This window comes from Sturnira hondurensis, unplaced genomic scaffold, assembly GCF_014824575.4.
Source record: "Sturnira hondurensis isolate 20B ecotype Veracruz unplaced genomic scaffold, ASM1482457v3 Scaffold0000780, whole genome shotgun sequence".
NCBI classification, from domain to species: domain Eukaryota; kingdom Metazoa; phylum Chordata; class Mammalia; order Chiroptera; family Phyllostomidae; genus Sturnira; species Sturnira hondurensis.
This window is the reverse complement of record NW_028073411.1, coordinates 18,064,444-18,089,700: the sequence shown is the minus strand read 5'-3', so window position 1 is coordinate 18,089,700 and position 25,257 is coordinate 18,064,444. Positions and strand designations below refer to the sequence as shown.

Genomic DNA, 25,257 nt, shown 5'->3' with positions numbered 1-25,257 from the left:
TGCTTCTGTTTTGTTACAAATGGACGTTCAACCTTGTAAGTTCTTTATCTGCCACTCTTGAGACATCACAGGATTCCCCCCCCCACTGTTAAAAAAGATTTTATTTATTTATTTTTAGAGAGAAGGGAAAGGAAGAAAGAGAGGGAGCGAAACATCAATGCGAAGCTGCCTCCTGCACTCCCCCCACCAGGGACCTGGCCCTCAACCCGGGGAATGTGCTCTGACCAGGAACTGAACCAGCGACACCCCCCACCCCGGTTTGCAGCCCGAGCTCAATCCACTGAGCTGCACCAGCCAGGGCAGGATTTCCCCCTTTTAATCAGTTGTTACAGCGTTTTACATTATTGGGTGTGTGTGTCAGCCTTGCATTTCTTGGATAGATCCAGCTTGTTCGTGATGTTTTGTCTGTAAATTGATTATTTTGTTTTGCTGTTATTTGGTTGATGGTTTTTTAAAGTCTGTGTTTATGAGTAATAGTAACATCATTTTCTTACACTGTCAGGTTTCGGTTTCAAGGTGAGGCTTGTTCATTCAGTGACACTGAGGAGTCTTCTCTCCAGACCTCAGAGTCACATTTTTTGTGCCTTGATGTTTAGTGGAGGCCAGCAGTAAGACCTCCGGGATGCTGTTTCCATTCAGGAAAGACTTAACAGTGCTGATTGGATTTTTTAGAAAATTAGAACTATTTACATTTTTTAAACTCAGGTTTGTTAGGCTACGGTTTCTGGGAACACACACATTTCATCTCATTGCAAGTTTTTGGTATGAAGTAGTTAATATAGAGTTGATTTCTGCAGCATCTTTTTTTAAAGATTTTATTTATTTATTTTTAGAGGGAGGGGAAGGAGGGAGAAAGAGGGAGAGAAACATCAGTGTGTGGTTGCCTCTCATGTGGCTCCCACTGGGGACTGGCCTGCAACCCAGGCATGTGCCCTGGCTGGGAATCGAACTGACAACCCTTATGGTTCGCAGCCTGCGCTCCGTCCACTGAGCTACACCAGCCAAGGCTCTCTGCAGCATCTTTTTATCACTAATGTTACTTTATGCCTTCTCTTTTAATCAGGTTTGTTAGAAGTGTGTCCATTTCGTGTTCTGTACACATTACGTTCAGCATCTGGAGTCTGGGGTTCATGTATGAGGTCTTCGTTGCTGGGGTCTCTCACTCATGACGACTTCCTTCTTTGGGTGTTTAGGAACTTTTTTCTCCTTACTGTGAGTCCACGTAACTTGGTACACTCTCTGAAAATTCTTCGAGACCTGGATTGAAGGTGGGTTCCTCCAGAAGATACTCGCCTTTGCTTTTAAGTGTTTAAGGTTGTTACCAACTCAAAGCCGATAGAATCGCTTACTTAGCTTTTATACTGGGAAGTACCGCGCACAGACACGCAGCTCACTCGGTTACCTCAGAAGCGCAGCGTTTTGGGTCACCCTAAAGCAGGGCCCTGCGACAGCCCGCTGTGACGAGAAACAGCACTGCCAGCACCTCGGGAGCCCCTCCTCACTCCTGTGGGTACGCTCCGCTTCTCCCCGAAGGTGATCGCTAATCTGACTTGTATGGAAATAGCTCCTACTATAAGTAGAGTTTAATTAGCAGAACATAGAGTCTGAATGACATAATTTAATTTGGGCTGTTCTTTGGACTTTAAATGGGTAGGATCATTGAATGTGTCTATTTTGGAGAGAAGTGGCTTTTGCTGAATGTTTGTGAGATTGGTTCACGTTGCATGACTTGCCCATCTTTCTTGCTGTGTAGCATTCAGAAGAGCGTGCTTTGGTTAGTCCATTCTTTCAGTTAAGTTGCTGGCTGTTAACAGCCAGCAGAAGACCCTGTGTGTGTCTCTTCTGGTGCAGTTTTGCTCACATGGCTGGAGGGCATGACTGGGGTGCAGGGTCTGAACATTCAGGGAAACTAAAAAAACACGTGGACATTAACACACTTTTAAACACACAATGGATCAAGGAAGAAATCACAAAGGAAATCACCTTGAGAAGAAAGAAAATGAGGACATACCTAAATGAATGGATGCAAGAAGTCAGAGCCTGGGTTACTGTAGTCGAAGAGATCTACAGTGACATAGATTGAGTCGGTCTTGTGGTTGTGCACCTTAAGGAACTAAGAAGAGCAAACCAGACCCAGAGCTGGCAGAAAAACAAACAATAATAAAGAGTAAAACGGGTAAATGAAACAGAATACACAACTATTTTAGAGACAAGTAAGGACAAGTGATCAACAAAATGGACAAACCTTTAGCTAAACTGACCAAGAATGAGAGGGAAGAGTCGTGTCACTGGGGTGGCTTGGGTGGGCGCTGCCCCGTACACCGCATGGTCACTGGTTCAGCTCCTGGTCTGGGCACATGCTGGGGTTACGGGTCCAGTCCCTGACTGGGGGCGTCTGAGAGGCAACCAATCCGTGTTGCTCTCACACATCGGTGTTTCTCCTTCCCCCTTGCCCTCTCTAGAAGTAAGTAAAACCTTCCAAGTCAGCAATGAAAGAGGCCGTGACTGAGCTTTACAGGTAAGAAGACTGCTGTGAATGCCTCCCTAGCTGTTCGCCCACCGATTCGATAAACCCAGGTGAGATGGGCAAACTCCCAAACCGGAGTCCAGAACAGGGAAGGGGCAGACCTTTAAGAAGTGACATTCAAACAGCATTCAAGACCCCGTCAGCACCACCCAACAGGCAAGGATCAGGTGGCCTCAGGGGAGCAGGAGGACACTTCCTGGCTCACTCGGTGAGGTCAGTATCTTCCTGACCCCAAAGCCACGTGAAGTCAGCTACAGGAAAAGGGCTTTGCAGAGTAATCCCTCTCGTGAACGCTGACACAGAAGTCCTCGGTGCAGCGCTGGTCCCCAAATTCAGCAGCCCCCTGGAAGGACTGCGCTCCATCCAGGGTTTCTCCCGGGAGTGCAAGAGTGCCCCACCTCTGGGAAGCGGTGCAGTACAACCCATAAGATCATCTTGCCAGGTGCAGAAAAAGCATTTGACAAAACTCTACAGCATTTCGTGGTAAAAACACTGAACAGACCAGGAAGGACGTCACAAAGGCCGCGTAGGGGTAGCGGTAGCCAGCGGGTTCAGTGGCGGAAGAAGGAAAGCTGTTCCCCTAAGACAGGAGCAGGACGAGGGTGCCTGCCCACGGTTAGTTACCACCTCTACTCACCCTCGTTCATCTGGGATTTTAACCAGAGAAGTGATGCAAGAAGAAGAGGGGGCATCCAAATGTAAAAGGAAAGAGAGTGCATGTTTGTAGAAGACATGATCTTGTAAGTAAAAACCGTCGAGAATCCACAAACATACATAACGACTGTTAGAGCTTGCAAGTTCAGCCAAGTCGCAGGATCCAAACTCACAAACTACACTATCAACGAGTAACTGGAAAAGGAAATTAAGGGAAAATTTCATGTTCAATAATGAAATTCCAATTCCATTATTCTTGAAACAATAATAAACAGGAATAAAGTTAACCAAGTAGGTACAAAATTTGTGCTCTGACACATGGTGAGAGAAACATTGCTAAAGAATATCGCTGAGAGAAACAAACCTAAATAAGTACAAGACGCCCCATATTTGTGAGTGGGAAGACAATGCTGTTGAAAAGATAGAGGTTCAACGCGATCCCTACGGAGCCCCAGTGGCAGTGTTTACAGAAACAGCAAACCCGCCCGCAACTTCGGAGTTGCAGGGACCAGGGTAGCTGAAGCAGTCTTGAAAAGAACCAAGTTGGAAGACGCGCTTCCTGGCTTTGAAACTTCTTGCAGAGGTGCAGAAATCAAAGCAGCGTGGGGGCAGCCAGGGGACAGGCCTTCAGACCAAGGGAACGAGGGCACGGTCCAGGGTTACACCCTCTCCGTGGCCAAATGATTTCTGAGAAGGTTTTAAAACACTCCGTGGAGAGAGAGAGGTCTCTTCACCAAGCGGTGCTTGGAGAATTGGATCCTCACAAGTATAAGAATGAAGCTGGGTCTTTAAACCATATGCAAAAATTAACACAAAATGGATCAAACGCCTAGATTTAAGAGTTAAAACTATAAAATTCTTAGAAGAAAACAGGCAATTATCCTTGACCTTGGATGTAACAGTGTTTTCTTAAATATGACACTAAAAACAAGCAAAAAAGAAAAGTTAAATTCGACCTCATTGCAATGAAAAATTTGGGCACCCAAGGTCACTGTCAAGACCGGGAGAAGACAACCCACAGAAGAGGAGACAATACTTGCAAGCTCCCTCCCTCTGATAAGGGACTAGTAACCAATATATAATGTACCTCTAAAGTTCAACAAGAACAAAGCCATCACACCTCAATTTAAAACTTGGCAAAGGACTGAAATAGACACTCCTCCAAAGAAGATATACAAGTGGCCAATGGGCGCAGGAAAGGAACTCGGCCTCATTAGTCCTGAGTGCAAATCAGGACCACAAAGAGGTGCCTCTTCACACACGTTAGGAAGGCTGAACCGAAAGCACAGACAGTCGGCCTCGGCAGGGACGCCAGGGACGCTCAGGAGCTGCAACCCTCGTGCACTGGCAGCATGGGAAGAAAATGGTGGGGACGCCCCGGAAGGCAGCTTGGTGCTTCCTCGGAAAGTTAAGTATGGAGCTACCACACGATCCAGTAAATTCCCCTCGGGGCGTGGTCTCCAAAGAACCGCAAGTGGGAACTCAAACAGGTAGTCTCACCCCACTGCTCACGGCGGCGACATGATTCACAATAGCCAGAAGGTACAACCCGCCCAGATGTGTGCGGGTGCGTGAATGGAGAAAGACGTGCTATGTAGGATGGAGAGTGTAAGGTTCAACTTTAAAAGAGGACGAAATTGTGATACACACAACCTGGGGGAAGCTTGATAACATGGGGCTGAGTGAAATGTTTTACTTAGACACAATGCAGGGCGCAGCAGAAAGCCTGCTTGAGTGTGTTTAGGAGGGTGATCATAGCAGAGTAATAACTTGTAGTTTTAAGTTGAACATTGCACCTAAAACGTCATGTGGTGTGCTTGAGTGTGACAGTGTTGTGTTACAGAATGACATGCTTGCGATTTTGCAGTGAGTTTATAATTAAAAATGGGGGCGTTATTTGTGCCGGACCCTGTAGCACAAACACTGTACGGTCCCACATGTGGGAGACACGTAGAAGGGCAAACCCACGGAGACAGGCAGTAGCGTGGAGGTTCCTCGGGGCCGTGGGGGAGAGCGCGGGTGGCGGTGTTGAATGGGGACAGAGTTTCTGTTTGGGATGATGAAGTGTCCTGGTAGTGGAGAGTGGTGACTGACGGTGGTACAACGTGGTGAATGTAGCTAGTGTCATTTAATTGTACACCTGAAATGGATGAAAATGGGCCCTGGCTGGTGGGGCTCAGTGGACTGAGAGCCAGACTGCAATGCAGAGAGTCGCTGGTTCGATTCCCAGTCAGGACACATGCCTCAGTTGCAGGCCAAGTTCCTTGGTTCAGGGAACGTGAGAGGCAGCCACACACTGATGTTTCTCTCCCTCTCTTTCTCCCTCCCTTCCCCTCTGTCTACACATAAAGAAATAAAATTCTTTTAAAACAAGACTTGAAAAATGGTAAATTTTGTATTATATGTTTTACCACAGTCTAAATGGAAAAGGACAATAGTATTGTGTTATTTATTATCTATACATAATATGTATAAAATTTCATATATAAAATTCAAGACGTATTCCATTTACATATATTTAGTCTTTATGCCTTTCTTTACTTCTATCTGGAATAATTTTTCTTTTGCCCAAAGAACTTTATTTACTATTTATTGATATTTAGAAAGAGGGGAAGGGGAGAGAGGGAGAGGAACATCAATGTGGTTAATTTTAGTTATTTTTCAGTTCTAGTAAATTTTCTTTTTTAAGTTCATCTTCAGAGAGAGAAAAGAAGGGAGAAAGAGAGGGGAAGAAATGTGGACATGTGAGAGATACATCGACGGGGGCTTTTCCCACACCCGCTGCTGGGGACCCAGCCCCCAACCCAGGCTTGCGTCCTGACTGGGAATCAACTGGCGACCCTTTGATTTGCTGGCTGGCCCTCAGTCCACTGTGCCACACCAGCTAGGACTCAAGTAAATTTTCTTTCTTCTTTATATTAAATATATTTTATTGATTATGCTATTACCATTGTCACATTTCCCCCCCTCTTTAATTCCCCTCTGCCCTGAATACCCCCCCCCCCACCGCCCGTTTAGCTCATGTCCATGGGTCTTACATATTAGTTCTTTGGCGTTTCCATTTCCTACACTATTCTTACCCTCCCCCTGTCTATTTTCTACCTACCATTTATGCTACTTGTTCTCTGTACCTTTTCCCCTTGTCTCCCCCCTCACTCCCGTCAAGTAAATTTTCTTATAGATCTTAATTTTCAGGTGAAATTCTCTGTACTTGCATCTCTATTTACACTTTTCCTGTTTCTTGAACAGTCTTTGCCTACTACAAGTGTGACTCACCTATGGGTTTGTTTTTGTCATCTGTGGGTTTTTTTATTTTCAGTCAAAAGGCCCTGTGCCTTGATACACCTAGAAATTTTTTTATTATTTCTTTTAGTTTAACTCTTGTTCAAGTACAGTTTTCTTTCTTGTATTCCCAGCCCTGCCCCTGCCAAGAAATTTTTAATGAAAGGCGGAACTTGTGGGTAAAAAATTGGAGCAGCCATAGGCACTATCCGCCAACGCTGGGCAAATAACGCAGGGGGCCGTCCCCACCACCCCAACAGGTGTGAGCTGTGCGCGGCTGCGCTGCCCCGCGGAGAGGCCCAACGGTGGTTCCCTCCGCCTGTAGGGTCCCGCTAAGGGCTTCCCGCGGAGCTGCAGAGCGCCTCCCGCTGGTTAGTCCTGGTCTGTAGCCCTCGCCATCTCAGCCCCATAAAACTGCTGGCACCTCCACTCTGCTTTCCAGGGTTTTTCCAGTTCCCCGCCTGCCGTGTGAGAGAATTTGGCAGGGACCCGCGGGAGAGACTGTCAGACTCAGTGACTCATCCCCATCTCGCTCGGGAGCCCAGCTCCGGACCAACGTCTCCACTGCTTTGTCTCTAGCCCCAGACCTCACTCCCCAGCCCCGGCCCCGGGACTGGGAGGCCCCCTGGAAACTGGAGCCCTTGGTTGTCTCTCACAGCTCTCAGCTTCCTTAGCTCATTTCTCATAATCCAGATGGGTAGCTGTTGCCCTGAGGTCAGTGACCATGTGGCCATCAAGACACCGCACCATCCCCCTGTCAGGTTGCTGTGCCCGCCGTTTATCTGTCCTTGCAGCTCAGTTTCGGGTGTCAAGTGACCTCACATGTCACCTATTATTTTTCCTCACAGCACTCCCTTGTCCTATTCCAATCTGGCCTGGTTCTTCCTTCAGTTCATTTTTTAAAATTTAATCTCTAATTGTATTTTTGCATTATTATTCAGCCCTCTTATAAACCCTCCCCCATCAGTTCTTGTGTTTTTAATTTAAAAAATATTTTTTCTCCCTTTTCTCTCCTGTTCTATGTCATTTTGTTCTACTCTCTGGATAATTCCCTTTTGTTTTGCAACCCTTCTGTTGGGTTTCTTTTACAACTTCGGCTATATTTTATTTTTTATACTCACCCGAGGACATGTTTATTGATTTCAGAGGAGGAAGGGAGAGAGAGGGGCAGAGAAACATCAATGTGAGAGAGAAACACCGATCGGTTGGTTGCCCCTTGTAGGTGCCCCAACTGGGGACTGAACCTGCAACTCAGCTGTGTGCCCTTATCAATAAAACTTCACTTTTACAGAAATATCCAACATATGCCACCTCTTCCTGCCAGTTGGTTCCAAGAGCCCTCCAGGGTCACCAGGGCGTCTGAGTGGCCACCTCCAGGCCAGGACCCTCTCAGGCCCAGGGCCGCACCTCCCAGGACACTTGCCCTCCTGCCAGTCTGGGCTCTTCTCAGAGCGAACAGTCTTTTCAGCCTCGCCCTGCGGTCCTGCATTCTCCCTTGTGAGGGCTACTTCTGTGTCAGGCTGACTGGGCCCTAGGGCACCTGGACACCGAGTCAGACTTCCTAGATGTGTCAGTGACGGTGTTTCTGGATGAGGTTAACCTTTGCATCAACAGACTTGGAACAGCAGATGGCGCTCCTCTGTGTGGGTGGGCCTCACCCCATCAGTTGAAGGCCTTATTGAACAGAGGGGCCCGAATAGAAAAGAGGGAGCTCCCAGCCTCAGTGCTCCTGAACTGCAGATAGCCCCTTGTGTCCATCTCCCACCTCTGGACTCAAACTGGCACATCAGCTCTTCCTGGGTCTCGAAGCTGGCGGGTTTGGGCTGGACCCACACCGTTGGCTCCCTGAGTCTCTAGCTTGCCAACAGCAAGTATTCGGACTTGTCAGGCTCCATGACTGTGGGAGCCAGTGCCTTACAATGATTCGGTCTCCGTCACAACCTCTCCTTCCATATGCGTGTATCACCGGGGTTGTATTTCTCAAGAATACTGACCTCCAGCGGGTTGAAATCATCTTAGGGGAAGAAATGAACCTTAGACATTACAATGGTTTGTAACCTCCAAAGTTCAATGGCACCAGATGAACTCTTATTTAGTACTTTTTTCCATCTGAATTTCTTAGTGTTCCTTAGGGGGAGATAGTGGAAAACAAAGGCTGAGAACCACTGCTTTCTGGCTTTGCTTCACCTGTCTCCCAGGGATACTGTCCCCAACGCCTACGAGGCTGTCCCGAGTGTCCTGGCCACCAAGTTTGCCTCTCTGACATCCATTCTTTTTTTTTTTTTAAGATTTTATTTATTTATTTTTAGAGGGGAAGGGAAGGAGAGAGGGAGAGAGAATGTCAATGTATGGTTGCTTCTCATGGGTCCCGTGCTGGGAACTGGCCTGCATCCCAGGCGTGTGCCCTGACTGGGAATCGAACCGGGATCGTGAGGTTCGCAGGCCCACACTCAATCCACTGAGCTACACTAGCCAGGGCCTGACATCCATTCTTGACCCAACAGCCAGAGTTCTTTAAAAAATGTACATCCAATAAAAAAAGTTGCTATCAGATACCATAAAACACTGAGGAACTTAAAAATATAGATGCGCTTCCTGCCATGACACACCCTGTTCAAAACCCTCCACAGCTCCAGGCTGCATTCAAAACAAACCCGCCACCTGGTGGGAGCCGGGCTTTTGCCACTTCTCCCTTGCTCCAGCCCTGGTGGCTTGCGTTGGGGCCTGGGACAGGCTGAGCTCCTCCCTGCTCCAGGTTTCGCCTCACTAGAAGTCTTTTGCTTGAGAGTGACTGGCGCTGGCTCAGCTCACCTCCCCAGGCAGTCTTCCCCTGTCCCCAGAGGGACTCTTAACTGTATCACACTTGAGCCACTTCTGCCTTGTAACCTGGGCTCTGCTGTTGATTATTGGGGTAACTTTGGGCAAATCCCTTAACATATATGAACTTCAGTTTCTCACCCATAAACGGGCCAGTGGTGCTCATCCTGAGTAGTTGTGTCGATCAGATGAAGGGCTATAGCTGCAGGCAGGGTGGCTGGTGTATGGTGGCTTGACAAACGGTCACTCATACGTCATTCATTCACCCAGCAAATACTGGATTGGTGTATGCCCAGTCCTTGCTTGGCAGGAGCTGGGGTTCCCAGGTGCAGGAGGCATGGCCTCCTCCCCTTGTCCCCTGAGACTTCTCTTCTCTAGGGATATGGCTGAACACCCAGAACCCCAATCCCATGTCCAGGTACTATGACAAGGGACATCTTGGGGGCTGTGGGAGCAGGGACTGTCTGACCTAGCCTGTGGGGTGGGGGACAGTCCAAGACATCGTTCACCTAGGGGGCTGCCAAAGGAAGATTGCCAGGCAGGATATATGTATTAGCTCATTGTGGTTGTGGCAGGAAGGATGGGTCGGAGGGTAAAGGGCTGTGGTTGCAGCTGGATCGAGGGTGAGGCCGTGAGGCTGAGAGGCCCAGAGCTAACAGTTATAGGGCCCTGGAAAGGGTGCAGATACAGGCCCTCCCACCAACACCCGGTGCCAAGCTCCACTGCCTCTCTGGCCTGTGACTACTCCCAGAACCAAGGAAGGGAAAATGCGTCTTGGTGTTTGGATAAGTGGGGCCCTGTAGAGTGTAGGGCCCAGGCAAGGCCCCACCCTGGTCTAAGGGCAGAGCTATACCTGGGGCTTGTGGTAGTGGGCAAGATCCAGGCAGAGGGCGCTGGAGGCCCAAGCGTCTGGCAGGGCTCGGTCTAAGCGGTGGGTGAATGCAAGGTTGAGGAACCCTGCAGGGTCGCCAGGCATCCGGTGCACAGGGCGCGGCGGAGCGGGCTGCAGGCAGGGCCCAGCTCGGGAAGGGCCCAGCTCGGGAAGGGCGCCCGCGGTTCTAACCCAAAGGCGGCCTGTGCAGCAGCCGCGCACGGTGGACGAGGCCTCTTGGGGCAGGAGCTCCGAGCTCGGCCGGGCGGAGTGCTTTCCTGGCGCCCTCTGGATCCCACCAAGTCTGCGAGCACGGCCACTCTCGTCCCCATGGAGTCACCTGCACTGGGGGCCGGCCCAAGGTCACCAGGCCATTCCCGGCAGGACAGAGCCGGGGTTGTCATCCTGCAGCATCCCGGGACCCCGCCGGCCTGCAGCCCCGCGTCGACCAGGTGCAAGGCGTGGGAGAGTCTTGACGTCTGTCAGAGAGGTGCACCTCCTCTGCTTCAGTCTTGCAGTTCTCTCATCGCTGGGGACCCGGCCTCGCGCGATTCCGACCCCTCCGCCCAACTACAACTCCCAGAAGGCCTCATGGCGCGGGCGGGGCTGAGACCCGGAACGCGGGGGTGACGTTACTTTCGCACCCAGCCCCCTGGTTTCGGCCTCTCGCGGCTTCCGCGCTCTGAGACGCGCATGGCCTGCCGGGAGTCGTGGTCCTTCTGCCAGGCGCTGCCGGCGACGGCGCTGGCGCAGGGACTTCAACTTCCGGCGTGCCTTGCTCGCCGGTGCAAGTTAACGGCGGGAAGGGGCGGGCAAGGTCGAGGGGCCGCGGCGCTCTGGAGGGCGGAGTAAGGCGGGAGGGGGAGGGCGCCCACACCCCTCCCCCTCCCCGCCGCTCCTTCCCCCTCCCCCGACGTAAACTGGGATCCCTTTCCCCTTGTGTCCGCCATATTGGACTCTAACTCTGGTCAGCGGCGGCGCCGGGCCCAGCGGACTCGCTATTCCTCCCGCCCCGCGGCCTCCCGACAGCTCCCGCCTGCCCGGCCCTCCCCGCCCGCCCGGAGTCGACTCCGCGCAGCGCCCCCCGCCCTCGGTCGGCCGGAGCGCCCCGCCGCCGCCTCAGGCTCCCCGCCCTCCCCGCTCGCCGCCCGCCATGAGCCCGGCCGACGCCAAGCGCGGGGCCAAGCGCCGGAAGAATAAGCGGGGAGGCGGCGGCGGCTCGGGTGGGGGCCACGGCGGCGCGAGCGGCGGCAAGGCCGGCCCGGCAGCGGCGCTGCGCGGCTCCCAGGCCACGGGCCTGGCGGCCGCGGGCGGCACAACCACGGCGGCCAACGGGCCCCTCGGCACGGGTGCGGGCGGCGCCGCCCCCGGAGGCTACTTCGAGGTAAGCGGCGGGGGCGGGGAGGGCGCGGGTAACGGGCGGCGGCGCGGGGCCGGGCGGCGGCTCGTGACAGGCTTCCCGAGAACCCGGCATCTTCCGGGCGAGGCGCCGCGGCTCTGCCCACCTGCGCGCGGCTGTCACGGCCCCGGGGGTGGTGCCATCTCGGCGCGCGCGGGGCTCGTCCTGGAAATGACTCGCGTGCAGTTCCAGAATAATTCGAGTCAGGTGACAAGCGGGTCTTTTCTATTGCGGTCGCTGCTGGCGGGGCCATGTCGCTGGGCCCACTTTCTGGCGCCTGCGACGGTCGCTGCGAAGCGCCTGGGGAAGTTGTCTTCCCTGGAGTGGGCATTTGAAAGCCACCTGACAGTCTTCCCGAGGCGGCAGCCCGGGCCCTTGATCCCTTGGGTTTCAGAGCTTTTTAGGGTCGTTGGTCTTCCTGACGACTGATATTTAGTGTTGGAAGTTAAGGACTCGGAAAGTGACTTTCTTCTGTTCAAGAAGGCGCATTGCGAGTGCACCTCCCCGCCGTGGACGCTGCCTCTCCTCGGCCACAGCGCTTAAAAAGGCACAGCTCCGGGCCAGGCGTGCAGTGGGCTCCTGAAACACCGTGGACTTTTGTTCAGCGTTGCTAGAACGGTTAAGTTCTTTAGACAACATTTGCCATGAAGAAGCTTCATCAGTCGTGTTTGTGTGCCAAATGGTGAGACAGAAATTGGTTTACGAAAGATTCACGATTTCGTGCAGGAGCGGCGGTAGTGCGAGCGGACCAGAGACCAATGCATGTGGCCCGGCTGTGACCCTGCCGCGGAGGCGAGCTGCGGTCGCCGGTTCACGTACAGACGTCCTCTGCAGTGTGATCAGCGCAGCTGTTCACTGTTTTTAGGTGACATCCTCACATTTGTTGAGTATCCTTGGGCCTTCCGTTTTCCCAAAGTTGTCCTTGTTTGTACCCTGTAGAGCAAAAGAAGGGTCGTTCTTGGGATCAAGGATGAGGCTTCCGCTGGGATCCCGTGTTTGGATTGCTGCTGGGGGAGGGGAGGAGGTCTGCCGGTGGGAATCCTTTACATAAGCGTGTTGCCAGACATGATAGACCCATCTCCACTGATTGAGTAGAAAGCTGGCTGGCGGTGCAACAGAAGTCTTTATCCTAGTCTTCCATGTTGTCATTTCAGCTTTAATCGACTCCCTTGGCTGAGGTGGTCTGTGTGGTCTTGTGATTCTGGGGTTCCTGCTCCTCACTGCATACAGGTCACCGGGGCAGGTTGCTAAGCGGTCCCCTTGACTCATTAGGGACTGGTTAGGTTCCAGACCAGTCCTCTCAAGGCAGGTGCAGAGGCAGGGAAATGAGGGCAGTGGCCTGAGTAGGGAGACATAACAGAGCTCATAGAGTCTTGGGCCCAAAGAGAACACTGGTACGTAAAGCTTGGGGACACAGATTGGTAGGCTCTGTGCCCTCAGACAGGTGTCAGCCTCTGCTGCCTCGGTCCAAGTGATGTGCAGCTCAGCCCCTTGGTAATCATTAAGAGCCAAACCAGCGAGGGCAGGGTGGGTGCTGGGGCTTTAGTAGGGACTCTGCTGCAGGGTGATGCTGACCAAGCTCTCCCCGCCCGTGGGATGGGGACCAGGGCAGGGGTTGAAAAGCACAGCCGGAAATCTGGGACAAGGCCTGGGACAAGGCCTGTGCCCGCAGCCCCGCCGGGTGGTCTGCTCCCACTGGTGGCGAAGGCTGGCCCCCAAATGAAAGGTTGGTAGGCGCAGGGGACCGTGATTGTATCTTCTTACTTTGCATTTCTATTTTAAATGTGATTTTTATAATGCTCATGCTTACTAAGGGAAGGAAGAAGCTTGCAAAATAGAAAAGTTTATGGACCCATCTTTGTGAAATATCTGTATGTGTGTTTGCATGGGCAAGTCCGCAGGGCACACATCAGGATGTTTGGCGGTGGAGATCTCGAAGGCCTTCTGTTTTCCTTTTTGCATGTGGCTTGAACACTTGCACGGAAGACTTTTCTGTAATGAACAGTACTTAAGGGACGGAAAGGTGAATGGTCCTTTTACAACCTGCTATTACCAAAATTTTTTCTTTTTCAAGTAAAACTACTTTTGGTTATTTTTACCTTTTAACAGTTAAGCATATAGATATTATATATCAAAAGAAAGTATTTAGACCATCAGAGTTGTTTTCTGAACAGGTGTACTGAATTAAGTAATACATACATTATTTACAAAAGTCATAATTTATTATGGAAATTGATTTGTCACTAGCTGTTGAAATATCAAATTATGTATAATTTATACTCAGGGAGGGCTCAGATAGGAATTTAGGGCTCTTTTTGTAATGCTGTTAGAGATTTATGAAAGGAAGCCATTTGGGGTAGGGATTGAAGTACATTTTCAAAGAGCAGTATTCAAGTTTTGAAGCCAGAGAAACCTGTCGTGGTGTATGGGGCATTTGTAATGACATAGGTCATTTTTCACCACTGAAAAGGTGGCGAGGACATAATGGTGATGTTTAAAAGCCATCCAACAGTACACCCTGTGGTTAGGTGGTGTGACTGTGGGTCTTGGGCCACTTTGGGGAGCACTTGAGGCCTTTCCTGCAGAGCAGAAATCGCCGTTGCGGTGAGACGAGGTTCAATCCCAGCTCTCTCCAGTTCGAGTGTGCCCTGGTGGCCTGGAGGGGAGTGGGTCAGGGAAAGGTCGGGAACGTCCCGTGCTGCAGCCGAGGTCAGCATTGTGGTGCACCTCTGTGCCTCCATGTGGCATGTGTGCACCCATGTTGCCGCTGTGTCGCAGCTGTCCTCATCATCACCCTCGTACACGCTGCTCTGCCTGCGGTCGAATTTCACAGGAAAGTGCTCTGTGCCAGTGCTGTTTGCTGAGCACTGCGTGTGAGGCGTGTCCCTGGTGTTGCTGTCCCAGTCATCCTTCTCCCTCAGGGACACGGCTCTCCTTTGTGCGGACACTGCAGTTGGTCCACCCAGTGTGATATCGATAGACACCCGGCTCTTTTAGGGCTGACACAACTCAAGCTGCCGTGCACACTCCTGTGCCCATGCTTTGTGGACATGAGGACTGACGTCCCGAGGGGCTGCCAAGCATGCATTTAGCTTGACTTTATTTTGCCAGATTTTCTAAATGCTTTTATTGTATGCTAATTTAAATAATTAATGCATGGTAACATTGCTATTAATATTTGTTTTAAAAAATTTTTATTTCTGCCCTGGCTGGTGTAGCTCAGTGGATTGAGTGTGGGCCTGCAAACCAAAGGGTTGCTGGTTCGATTCCCAGTCAGGACACACGCCCTGGTTGCAGGCCAGGTCTACAGTAGGGGATGTGCGAGATACAACCACACATTGATGTTTCTCTTCCTCTCTCCTTTCCTTCCCCTCTCTATAAAAATAAGATTAAAAAAATTAATTATTTTTATTTTTATTTTTAGAGAGAAAAAAGGCACTGATATTTGTTCTACTTACCTATACATTCATTCATTGGTTGATTCTTGTGTGTGCCCTGACCAGGGATTGAACCCTCAACCTTGGCATATCAGGATGACACTGCAACCCGACTGAGCTGCCAGGGCATTGATGTTGATATTTTAAAGTGTACGGTTCTTCGGATTATAACACGTGGAGATTTACGTGTCCACTACCACAGTCAGGCTACAGTGCAAGTGCTGTCGCCTGCGAAGGCTCCCTCGTGCTCCCTTGTGCTCCCGTGCGCTTCCGCACTCCCCGCAGCCTGCACTCTTGCCAGCTGCAGCTTCGTTACTGTGCTTTTGTCTTCAGGAGAAGTCCTCAAGTGGAAGCGGACAGTGCGCGGACATAACTGTTTGAGCTGTTTTATTTCACTCAGCATAGTCCAGGGTGTCCAGCCTTTTGGCGTCTCTGGGCCACACTGGAAGAAGAGCCGTCTTTTTAAAAAAATATATTTTATTGATTATGCCATTACAGCTGTCCCATTCCCCCCCTTCACTCCCCTCCACCCTGCATACCCCTCCCCCACCATTCCCCCCCTTTTGTTCATGTCCATGTGTCACAAGTTAAGAAGAGCGAGCGGTCTTGGGCCACACATCAAATATGCTGTGACATATAATCACAAAAAAACTCACAGTGTTTTAAGAAGGTTTACAGTCTTGTGTCGGGCCGCATTCACAGCAGTCCTGGGCCGAGGCTGGACCAAGGCTGGACGCCCGGGGCCGTGGTCACTCAGAGGCTTGTCGACTGCACCTGTTGTTGCACCTGTTGTTGGTCCGGCCCTTGGTGCTGCTGAGCAGACCCCCACTGTGTGGACGGGGGGCCTCGGTGGGCATGCCTGTGTTGGTGGGCATCAGGGCTCTTGGTTTTGGTAATAGTAAATAGAGATGCTGCAAAAGTTTGTGTGCAGGTTTTTGTTTGAAAGTACATTTTCATTTCTCTGTGGTAAATACTAAGCAGTGTGAGCTGGGTTATGCAGTAACGTAAGAAACTGCCAAACTGGCCCTGGCTGGCATAGCTCAGTGGATTGAGCACGGGCCTGCGAACCACATGATGGCGGTTCGATTCCCAGTCAGGGCACATACCTGGGTTGCGGGCCAGTTCCCGGCAGGGGACTCATGAGAGGCAACCATACATTGATATTTCTCTCCTCTCCGTCCCTTCCCCTCTAAAGATAAATAAATAAAATCTAAAAAGAAAAGGAAAGAAACTGCCGAACTATTTTCCGGAGTGACTGTACCGTTTTGACTTGGACTGGCAGCATAGGAGGGCTCCGGTTGCTCTGTGTCCTTGTAGTGCTGGGTGCAGTCTGTGCTTTTTATTGTGACCAGTGTAATGAAGGTGTGTGGTGGCACTGTGGTTTTCATTTGCGTTTGCCTAGTGATCATCATTGAACATTCCTCAGGTGTTTGATTGACATCCTTGTAGCCTCTAAAATGAAGTGTTTACTCAAGATGTTGCCTGTTTTTTTTTCCTTAAGGTTTTCTTTATTTTTAGAGAGGGGAAGGGAGGGAGAAAGCGAGGGAGAGGCACATCAACATCTGGTTGCCTGTCACTCACCCTCCACTGGGGACCTGGCCCACGACCCAGGCGTGTGCCCTGACTGGGAATCGAACGGGAAACCAGGTTTGCAGGCTGGTGCTCAATCCACTGAGCCACACCAGCCGGGGCAGACTTTGCCTGTTTTTAATCAGTATTTTTTTTTTTTGAGTTTTGACAGTACTTTTTTTTTAGAGTTCTTTGTAATTCCGTACATCAATCCTTTGTACCTTATTCACTGTTTTTGCAAAGAAAAAAGTTAATTGTGATGAAGTTCAGCTTACCAGTTTTTTTCTTTTATGGTTCATACTTCTTGACATCAAGTCTAAAGAACTCCTTGTGTTATAAAACCTCAGGTTATGATGATTTTTTCCTGCACTTTCTTCTAAAAATTTAATTGTTTTACATTTAGATCTTGGTTTATTTTGAATTAATTTTCTGTGAGGTATCAGATTTAGGTAGGGATCTTTTTAAAATGATGCGTGGATGTCATGTTGCCCCAAACCCATTGTCGAAAGGATATCCTCTACCTGCTACGTCCACTCCGCCTTCGTCGGCGACCAGACAGCCTCACCTGTGCGGCTGGCCCTGCTCCGAGCTCTGCTCCCTCTATCGGCAGCACCGCCCAGTTTCAGTCACTGGGAGTCTTCAGACTGGAAATGGTGGCTCCTCAGACTTAAAAAAACTGATACTGTTTTCGCTTTAACATACCTTTTAAAAAATATTTTCCTTATTTTTGGAGAGAGGGGAAGGGAGAGAGAAAGAGAGGGAGAGATACATCAATGTATGGTTGCCCCTCGTGAACCCCCTACCAGGGACCTTTTAACATACATTTTAGAATCAGTTTGCCTATATCTACAAATAATTCTTCTGGGGTTTAATTAGAATAGCCTTAAATTTTATAGATCAATTTTATGGAGAATTGACATATTTACTATGTTAACTCTTGTAATCCATGAACATGGTTTGTATCTATTTGGTCATCAGGTTTTTCAAGATTATTTTATATTATGCTGCTACACATGTCCCAATTTCCCCCTTTGTCCCTTCCATCTGCCCCCTGCCCCACTCGCTCAAGCAGTCCCCACACTTGTCCACGTCCGTGGGTTCTGCGTATATGTTCTTTGGCTCCTGTATGCCCTGTGCTGGACTTTACATCCTCATGGCTGTTCTGTAACTGCCTGTTTGTATGTCTTACCCCTTCCTATTTTTACCCCGACCCTGCTCCCGTCTGGCAACCATCAAAATGTTCCCTGTATCTATGATTCTGTTTCTGTTCTGCTTCTTTGTTTGTATTGTTTTAGATTCACCCGTTGATAGATATGTATTGAAAGCTATTTTATTGTTTGTTTGTTTGTTTGTTTTTAAGTAAGTCTGTGGGATTTTTTCTGGTTGTTTGTTTTTGGCTACTCAAGAGGGATGAAATAGGAGGAGTGGGTGGTCCCAATGCCGTCTGCCAAGCTTCTCCGGCTTGTAGGTGATGGAGAACTTGCCCGGGTAGCGACCAGTCCTCTCTGGCTTGATTTCCACCCGGCTGAAGGTCTTCCCACTGCACACGCCCACCATCTCGGAGGGATGGTCGTGTCCCACAGGTGGGTCCTTGCCTCTTTGGCCTCTTTCTCCAGCGACACTTCCTTCTTGGCCTCGCCCAGGCGCTTTAGCAGTGAATGCTGCTTCCTCTGCAGGCCCTGGCGCTTAGAGCCTGTCAGCTGCTCCTGGGACGGGTCAGCAGCTGGGCCAGATCCCCGCTGCGGTAGGCGGGCTTGTGGAAGGGCCGCTGCTTCTGCTCCGCATGCGCCATCCTCTCGGTTCTTCAGGAAGTCTCTTGCCATTTTGTTACTCATAGTTTTGGTCTTCTTGAAGAAGACCCTTTAACATGTCATGTTATACTGGTTTGGTGATGATCAACTCCTTTAGCTTTTTCTTGTCTGGGAAGCTCTTTATCTGCTCTTCCATTTTACGTGATATCTTTGCCAGATACAGCAATCTCTGATGTAGATCCTTGCCTTTCATGACTTGGGATACTTCTTTCTAGCTCCTTCTGGCCTGTAAGGTCTCTTTTGAGAAATCAGCTAAAAGTCTGATGGGAAGTCCTTTGTAGGTGACTGTCTCTTACTTCTTGCTGCTTTTAAGAGTTTGTTTATCTTTAACCTTTGGCGTTTTAATTCAGATGTGGTTTGGAGTGGGCCTCTTGGGTCCAACTTTTTTGGGACTCTCTGTGCTTGCTGGACTTGCGTGTCTATTTCCTTCACCACCACATTAGGGAAGTTTTCTGTCATCATTTTTTTTCACATAGATTTACAATTTCTGGCTCTTTCTCCTCTCCTTCTGGCACTCCTGTGGGGCAAATGTTGGACCTCTGAAGCTGTCCCAGGGGCTGCTTATACTATCTGCATTTTTGGATTCCTTTTTCTTCTTGTTGATCTTATTGGTTCTTTTTTCCTTGTGTCCCAAATAGTTGATAAGATTCTCAGCCTCATCCACTTTACTGTTGATTCCTGGTAAGTTGTTCTTTGTTTTAGCTGGTGTATGCTTCGTTTCTGACTGGATTATTTTTATGCTGCTGAAGTCCTCACTAAGTTCCTTGAGCATTCTGATCACCCATGTTTTGAACTCTGCATCTGACGGACTGCTCATCTCCTTTTTTTGGAGGCATTTCTGGAGTGTTGGCCTGTCCTTTCACTTGGGCGCTGTTTCTTCGTCTGCTCATGTTGTCAGCCTCCCTGGGTTTGTTTCTGCGTGTCGGTAGAGCTGCTGCGTCCCCCAGGCTTGGCGGTGTGGCCCAGTGCAGTAGGTGTCCCGTAGGGCCCAGGGGCATAGCCTCCCCTGTCACCCAAGCTGGACACCCGAGGTGTGCCCACCGGCTGGGAGCACGTGCACCCTCCTGCTGTAGTCCGGCCTTGGTCGCTGTTGGCATGCCCAAGGTCAGCCGCCACCCGTGCCCTGCCCGGGGCCACCCAGCAGCAGCTGCAGAGGGATCTGTAAGTGGCCGCTACGTGGGCTGAGCGTGGAGAGGCCCAGGCCTGCTGCTGCTGCTGCTGCTGCTGCTGCTGCTGGACCTGGCACCTCTTAGGGCAGGGGTGTCAGACTCATTTCCCGGGGGGTCACATCAGCCTCTCAGTTGCCGGCAGAGGGCTGAATGTAATTTCAGGATGTATAAATGTAACTACTTAACAGTTAAGCGAGAGCTAGAATAGAAACAAAGTGCCAGGCTGAATAAAACATGGTGGAGGGCTGGGTTCGGCCCGCAGGTTTTGTGATTGCAGCTTATGCCTTAGGGAGGGGTAAAGGGTTCACTGAGGCCAGATGCCCCTTGTTGGATAGAGTTTAGCACGCAGGTGGCGACCACAAGTCCCATGGGCTGAACCTGGCCCTCTTTGGCTACTGTATTTCCTGTGGATCTTGTAGAATCCGGCTCCCCACCTTGTTTCTACCGTGCGACAGAACCTGGCTCCTTGCCTCTAGTTAAGAGGAGGTACATTTATACAGTCCTAAAACGTCATTTGGCCCTTTGAAAGCAGCCTCAAGGCTGATGTGGCCTCCGGTGAAAATGAGTTTGACACCCCTGATTTAGGGAAATCTGAAGCAGGGGCCAAAGCCAAGCCATTTGTATAGAAAAGCCACTGGGAACAGCTTGGATGGACCCTAAAGTTGTGTGGGGCAGGGTCTCAGGGAGTCACCAAAGGTGGGGCAAACCGTGTGAGCCAGGTTGGTGGAGTCTCAGAAATGGCCCCTGCCTCTGGCCGTGTGGCTCTTTGTGGGGAGGGCTCCGAAAGGAGCAGCAGCCTCTGCCAGCACCTCTGTCTGGGTGAAGGCTGCCCCCACCCCAGCGCTTGCCCTGATGCCGGGCAATTCATTTCCTGCCTCTACATCCCTGATGCCTTTTGGTCTGCTGCCCGGTGCTGGAGCTCAGAGGGCGAGAGTCTGAGTAGGTCTGTGTGGGGGCCCTTTACAAGCAGCTGCCAGGGACTCCAGAAGCTCCTTCACAGCCTCAATCCCCGCTGATTTTTACAGCCAGAAGTCGTGAGGACTTCTCTTCCTGCCACTGGAACCCTGGGCTGGGGGTCCTGGTGTGGGGCTGGTACCCTTTGCTCCTCAGGTGTCCCTCCTGATTTTTACCACCACGTGTAGGTGTGGGACCAGCCCATTCTGCCCCTCCACCCCTCTGTATTTTCATCTCTGTAGGACCTACATTTTGCACAATTTCAGATGGTTCTGAATGATGGTTCTTCTGTGGTTTAGTGGTAATTTTGATGTGGTTGTACAAGGAGGCAAGCTGTGTTTACCCTAAGTGGCCGTCTTGATTGGAGTTTCCCTAATATATTATTAAAAGATATTATTTATTTATTTTTAGAGAGGGGAGGGGAAGGGAAGGAAGGAAAGGGAGAGGATTGTCACTGTGTGGTTGCCTCTCTTGCACCCCCTGCTGGGGACCTGGCTCGCAACCCAGGCCTGTGCCCTGACTGGGAATTGAACTGGCAACACTTTGGTGTACAGGCTGACACTCAATCCACTGAGCCACACCAGCCAAGACTCCGAAGTATTTTTTTAGTCGAGATATATTTGACATATAATACATTTTTTATTTATTTCATTAGTGTTTTTTGGGTGTTCACCTGTCTTTTGATCTTAGTAAAATCGTATATTCTGGGGATTTTTTGTGTGTGGATTCATTAGGATTTTTGGTGTAGATAATCATGTCTGTGAATAGTGATATTTTTCTTGTTTTTCATTTTTGTATGTCTTATATTTCTTCACCTTTTTTATTACCCTAAGACTTTAGTATAATTTCCTCATTTCTGGATTTAGGGGGACATTCAGCCTTTCACCGTGGAGTATGATGTCCACTGTAGGGTTTTTGTAACTGCTAATTATGAGGTTAAGGAAGTGTCTGTTTTTAGTCTGCCGAGGGTTTTTATTAATGGGTGTTGGATTTTGTCAAATGCTTTTTTTTTAATCCATTGATATGATCTTTTTTTTTTTAGCCTCTTAATGTGGTGGATCACAATATTGAGTTTTGAATATTGAACCAGCTTTGCATTCCTGGAACAAATCCTGCTGGGTCATGGTATATTGCTCTTTTTAAATTGCTGGGTTCCCTGTACTAGCATTTTGTCGAACACTGTTGAATCCGTTTTCTTGGTGTATATTTATTTGTATATCTGAGTAGTTCTCTTCCGTTGTCCTTGCTTGGTATGGGTAGCAATATAATGCTGGCCTCATGAAGTAAATTAGGAATTATTATTTAATTTTTTATAGTAGTTTGCACTTTTCAGATAATTTGTCCATTTCACCTAAGTGTTTGAATTTATGTTCTTTTATTTCTGACACTGGTAATTTGTCTTACCTTTTTTTCCTGCCAGTCTTGCTAGAGTTACCTCAAGTTTTTATTATTATTTTTTTTATTAAAGATTTTATTTATTTATCTATAGAGGGGAAGGGAAGGAGAGAGGGAGAGAAATATCAATGCGTGGTTGTCAGCGTTGGTGGTATAGTGGTGAGCATAGCTGCCTTTCAATGTGTGGTTGCCTCTTGTGTGTCCCCTGCTGGGAACTGGCCTGCAACCCAGGCATGTGCCCTGACTGGGAATCGAACCGCGATACTCTGGTTCGCAGGCCTGAGCTCACTCCACTGAGCTACACCAGCCAGGTAAGTTTTTATTATTTTTAAAGAACAGCTTTTCGTTTCATTGATTTTTTTCCTCGATGTTCTTTTTTTGTTTTGATTTCATTGAAAAAAAATTTTTTTTTACTTTTGCATTATTGCTTTGTGTTTGTTTTGGTTTTTCTTTTTTTAAAAAAACATTTTATTGATTTATTTTTAGAGAGAGGGGAAGGGAAGGAGAAAGAGAGAAACATCAGTGTGTGGTTGACTCTCATGTGCCCCCTACTGGGGACCTGGCCTGCAACCCAGGTTTGTGCCCTGACTGGGAATTGAACTGGCCATTGAGCCCATTTCACAGGCCTGTGCTCAATCCACTGAGCTACACCAGCCAGGGCTGTTTTGGTTTTTCTTTTTCTAATTTCCTAAGTTTGAAGCTTGGGTTATTGATTTGAAACCGTATTTTTTTCCTAATATACGTAGTCAGTGCCATAACGTTCCTCTAAGCCATGCCTTAGCAGCATCCCACGAGTTCGGGTGTGTTCTACTTTCAGTTTTATTCAGCTTAAAATATTGTGATTCCCCTGGAATCACCTCTTTGACTCATGGGCAATTTGGAAGTACGTCGTTTGATATTCCCTGTTAATCACTCTGTCCCCGAGTCCCAATCTAGTTCCGGTGTGGTCAGAGAACATGCTTTGTGTAACTGTTCTGCGCTGTCTCGGTGAGCATCACGTAGGCACTCGCGGTGTGTATATTGAGTGGCGTGCGGCGATGCTTCGTTCAGTGCTGTCCTTCCTTCCCCAGGTCTCTGTCTTGCCGACGTTTTGTGTGCCAGTCTGTCAACTGCTGGGAGAGGTCTCAGACCACAGGGGTGGATTTCTCGTTTTCCTCTTTCAGTTTGTTCAGGTTTTGCTTCATCTTTTGAAATTCTGTTTTGCGGTGCATATACTTAAGATCATTCTGTCTAATGGGTGCACTGACGCTATGCCATTTAATTTACGTCCCCCTGACTCCTGGTGGTTTTCTTAGTTCTGAAGTTTACTTTGGTGATGACAGCCACGCCGGCTTTCTCTTTAGTTAGCATGTACAGCATATGGCTTTTTCTATCCTTTTGCTTTTACCTACCCACATAATTTTATTTGAAGTGGGTTTCTTAATAGACATGCTTATTTAATTTTCATTAATCATTACATTTACATTTTCACCTTTAATCATAATGTTTGTGTGAAATACACTTGCTAACCGAGGTCTTTCTTCCTGGCCGAATTGCTGATCGAATTGCTGATCGAATTGCTGTTTGGTGCTGGTGGGTGCTTCGTTGCATTATACAGCTCTCCTTATGGGACTTTTGATCTGTAGGTTTCTGAGCTCATTTGTTGGAGTCCGCTGAGACGCAAGCTGCCTTTATTTTAGAGAGAATCTAACCAGTGTGAGTGGGAATTGAGTAACTTATAGCGTGTGAGCCTGCAGCATGTTTACTCTCTTACTACGGGAGTCAGTTTTAGTTTCTAAACTATCTTAAGAGTAATTCCAAAATGTTTGTGGCATTGAATTATGTTTCTTGTGAAAATTATTTTTTCACATGTATTTATAGAATGCAGAGAATGTTTTTATCTTGAATGTTTTCAGGACAATATTAGTTACATCCAGAAACTGAATGAGAAGTGGGGGAATTTAATTTCTTATCGCCCAGGAGTTTTTAAAAAATAAGCTTTTATTTTGAAATCATTTTAGACATACAGAAAAGTTTCCAAGTAAATGAAGACAGTTCCCGTGTTCCCTTCAGCATCTTTCACTGGTGTTGGTATTGTATGTGAGTGCGTTATATGTCTCAAATGAAGAAATTAAAATTACTGCAATGTAGCCCTGGCTGGTGTAGCTCAGTGGATTGAGCGCGGGCCTGTGAACCAGAGGATTGCTGTTCGATTCCCAGTCAGGGCACATGCCTGGGTTGCGGGCCTGTTTCTGGGAGGGGATGTACGAGAGGCAACCATACAATGATGTTTCTCTCTCTCTCCTTCCCTTCCCCTCTAAAGATAGAAAGATAAAAATCTTTTTAAAAAATTGTTGCAACTTTATTAACTGTAGATTTATGTTGGACTTCACTCAATTTTCTGTTGATACACCGTCTCCAGAATGGAGTCTAGAACCCACATTACATTTTGTGGCCCAGAATTTTAATTTTTATTCTTTTTAAAAATATATATATATTATTTATTTATTTTTAGAAGGGGAAAAAGAGAGAAACACTGATGTGTGAGAAAAACAATGAAGTTGCCTCTCGCACTCCCCAACTGGCGGCCTGGCTCCAACCCAAGCGTGTGCCCTCACCAGGAATTGAATAGGTGACCTTGCTGTTCACAGGCCAGTGCGCATCCCACTGACCAACCAGGGCTAACTTTTTTTATAAGATTTTATTTATTGATCTTTAGAGAGGCAGGGAAGGAGAGAAGGAGAGAAACATCAATGGTTGCCTCTCATGAGTCCCCTGCTGGGAACTGGCCCGCAACCCAGGCATGTGCCCTGACTGGGAATCGAACTGTGATCGTGTGGTTTGCAGGCCCGTGCTCAATCCACTGAACTACACCAGCCAGGGTGAGCCAGGGCTAATTTTTATTCTAAGCTACCTTATCTCTGAAATGGAAAGATTAATTTTTATTTTCCTGAAGGAAGTGTACAAAAGCTAATTAATAGTCACGTTTAAAGTATGGTAGTAATTTTATATGTATGCTAAAATTCAGTGAAATTATTAGTCATTTAATACTTTCCTACAACCTGATTCTTCTCTTTAGAAATGCCTGGCAGCTTTTCACGCAGCCCAGCCAGGCAGACCAGCCTTTCCCCCCCGCATTCTTGCTGAGGGCACAGCCCGGCCTTAGAAACTGTTGGGGGGCCTGTCAGCGCAGCCGCACCCCCCCCCCCCAGTGGACAGTCAGGACAGCCTGGAGGAGAGACACCTGCCCTGTACCCAAAACGATGGTCTGGTCTCCTCCAATGAAGAAATTTCATACGGAGTTCTTGATCGTGCTTACGGTGCCGCCATGGTTTTCTGCTTTTACAGGCCCCAAAACAGCATCACCTACTGGCTGGCTTGAATTGTTGACAT

At 48.9% G+C, this 25,257-nt stretch overlaps 1 protein-coding gene and 1 long non-coding RNA gene across 3 annotated transcripts in view; one reads left to right on the top strand and one right to left on the bottom strand.

The window, feature by feature from the left end:
- Positions 1 to 1,694: 1,694 nt before the first annotated feature.
- Positions 1,695 to 10,957, bottom strand: LOC118987632 (uncharacterized). Its single transcript, XR_005066614.1, has 3 exons — positions 10,134 to 10,957; positions 2,012 to 2,139; positions 1,695 to 1,909 (listed from the first exon to the last, which is right to left on the bottom strand). It is a non-coding gene; the product is annotated as an uncharacterized LOC118987632 (long non-coding RNA).
- A 61-nt stretch (positions 10,958 to 11,018) lies between these two features.
- Positions 11,019 to 25,257, top strand: part of FAM193A (family with sequence similarity 193 member A) — a 126,195-nt gene continuing 111,956 nt past the window's right edge. For both annotated transcript variants that reach the window (XM_037046869.1, XM_037046862.1), the window contains exon 1: positions 11,019 to 11,535. In XM_037046869.1, coding sequence (XP_036902764.1) covers positions 11,305 to 11,535 — 231 coding nt within the window. In that variant the 5' untranslated portion in view covers positions 11,019 to 11,304. The remainder of the gene's footprint in view (positions 11,536 to 25,257) is intronic.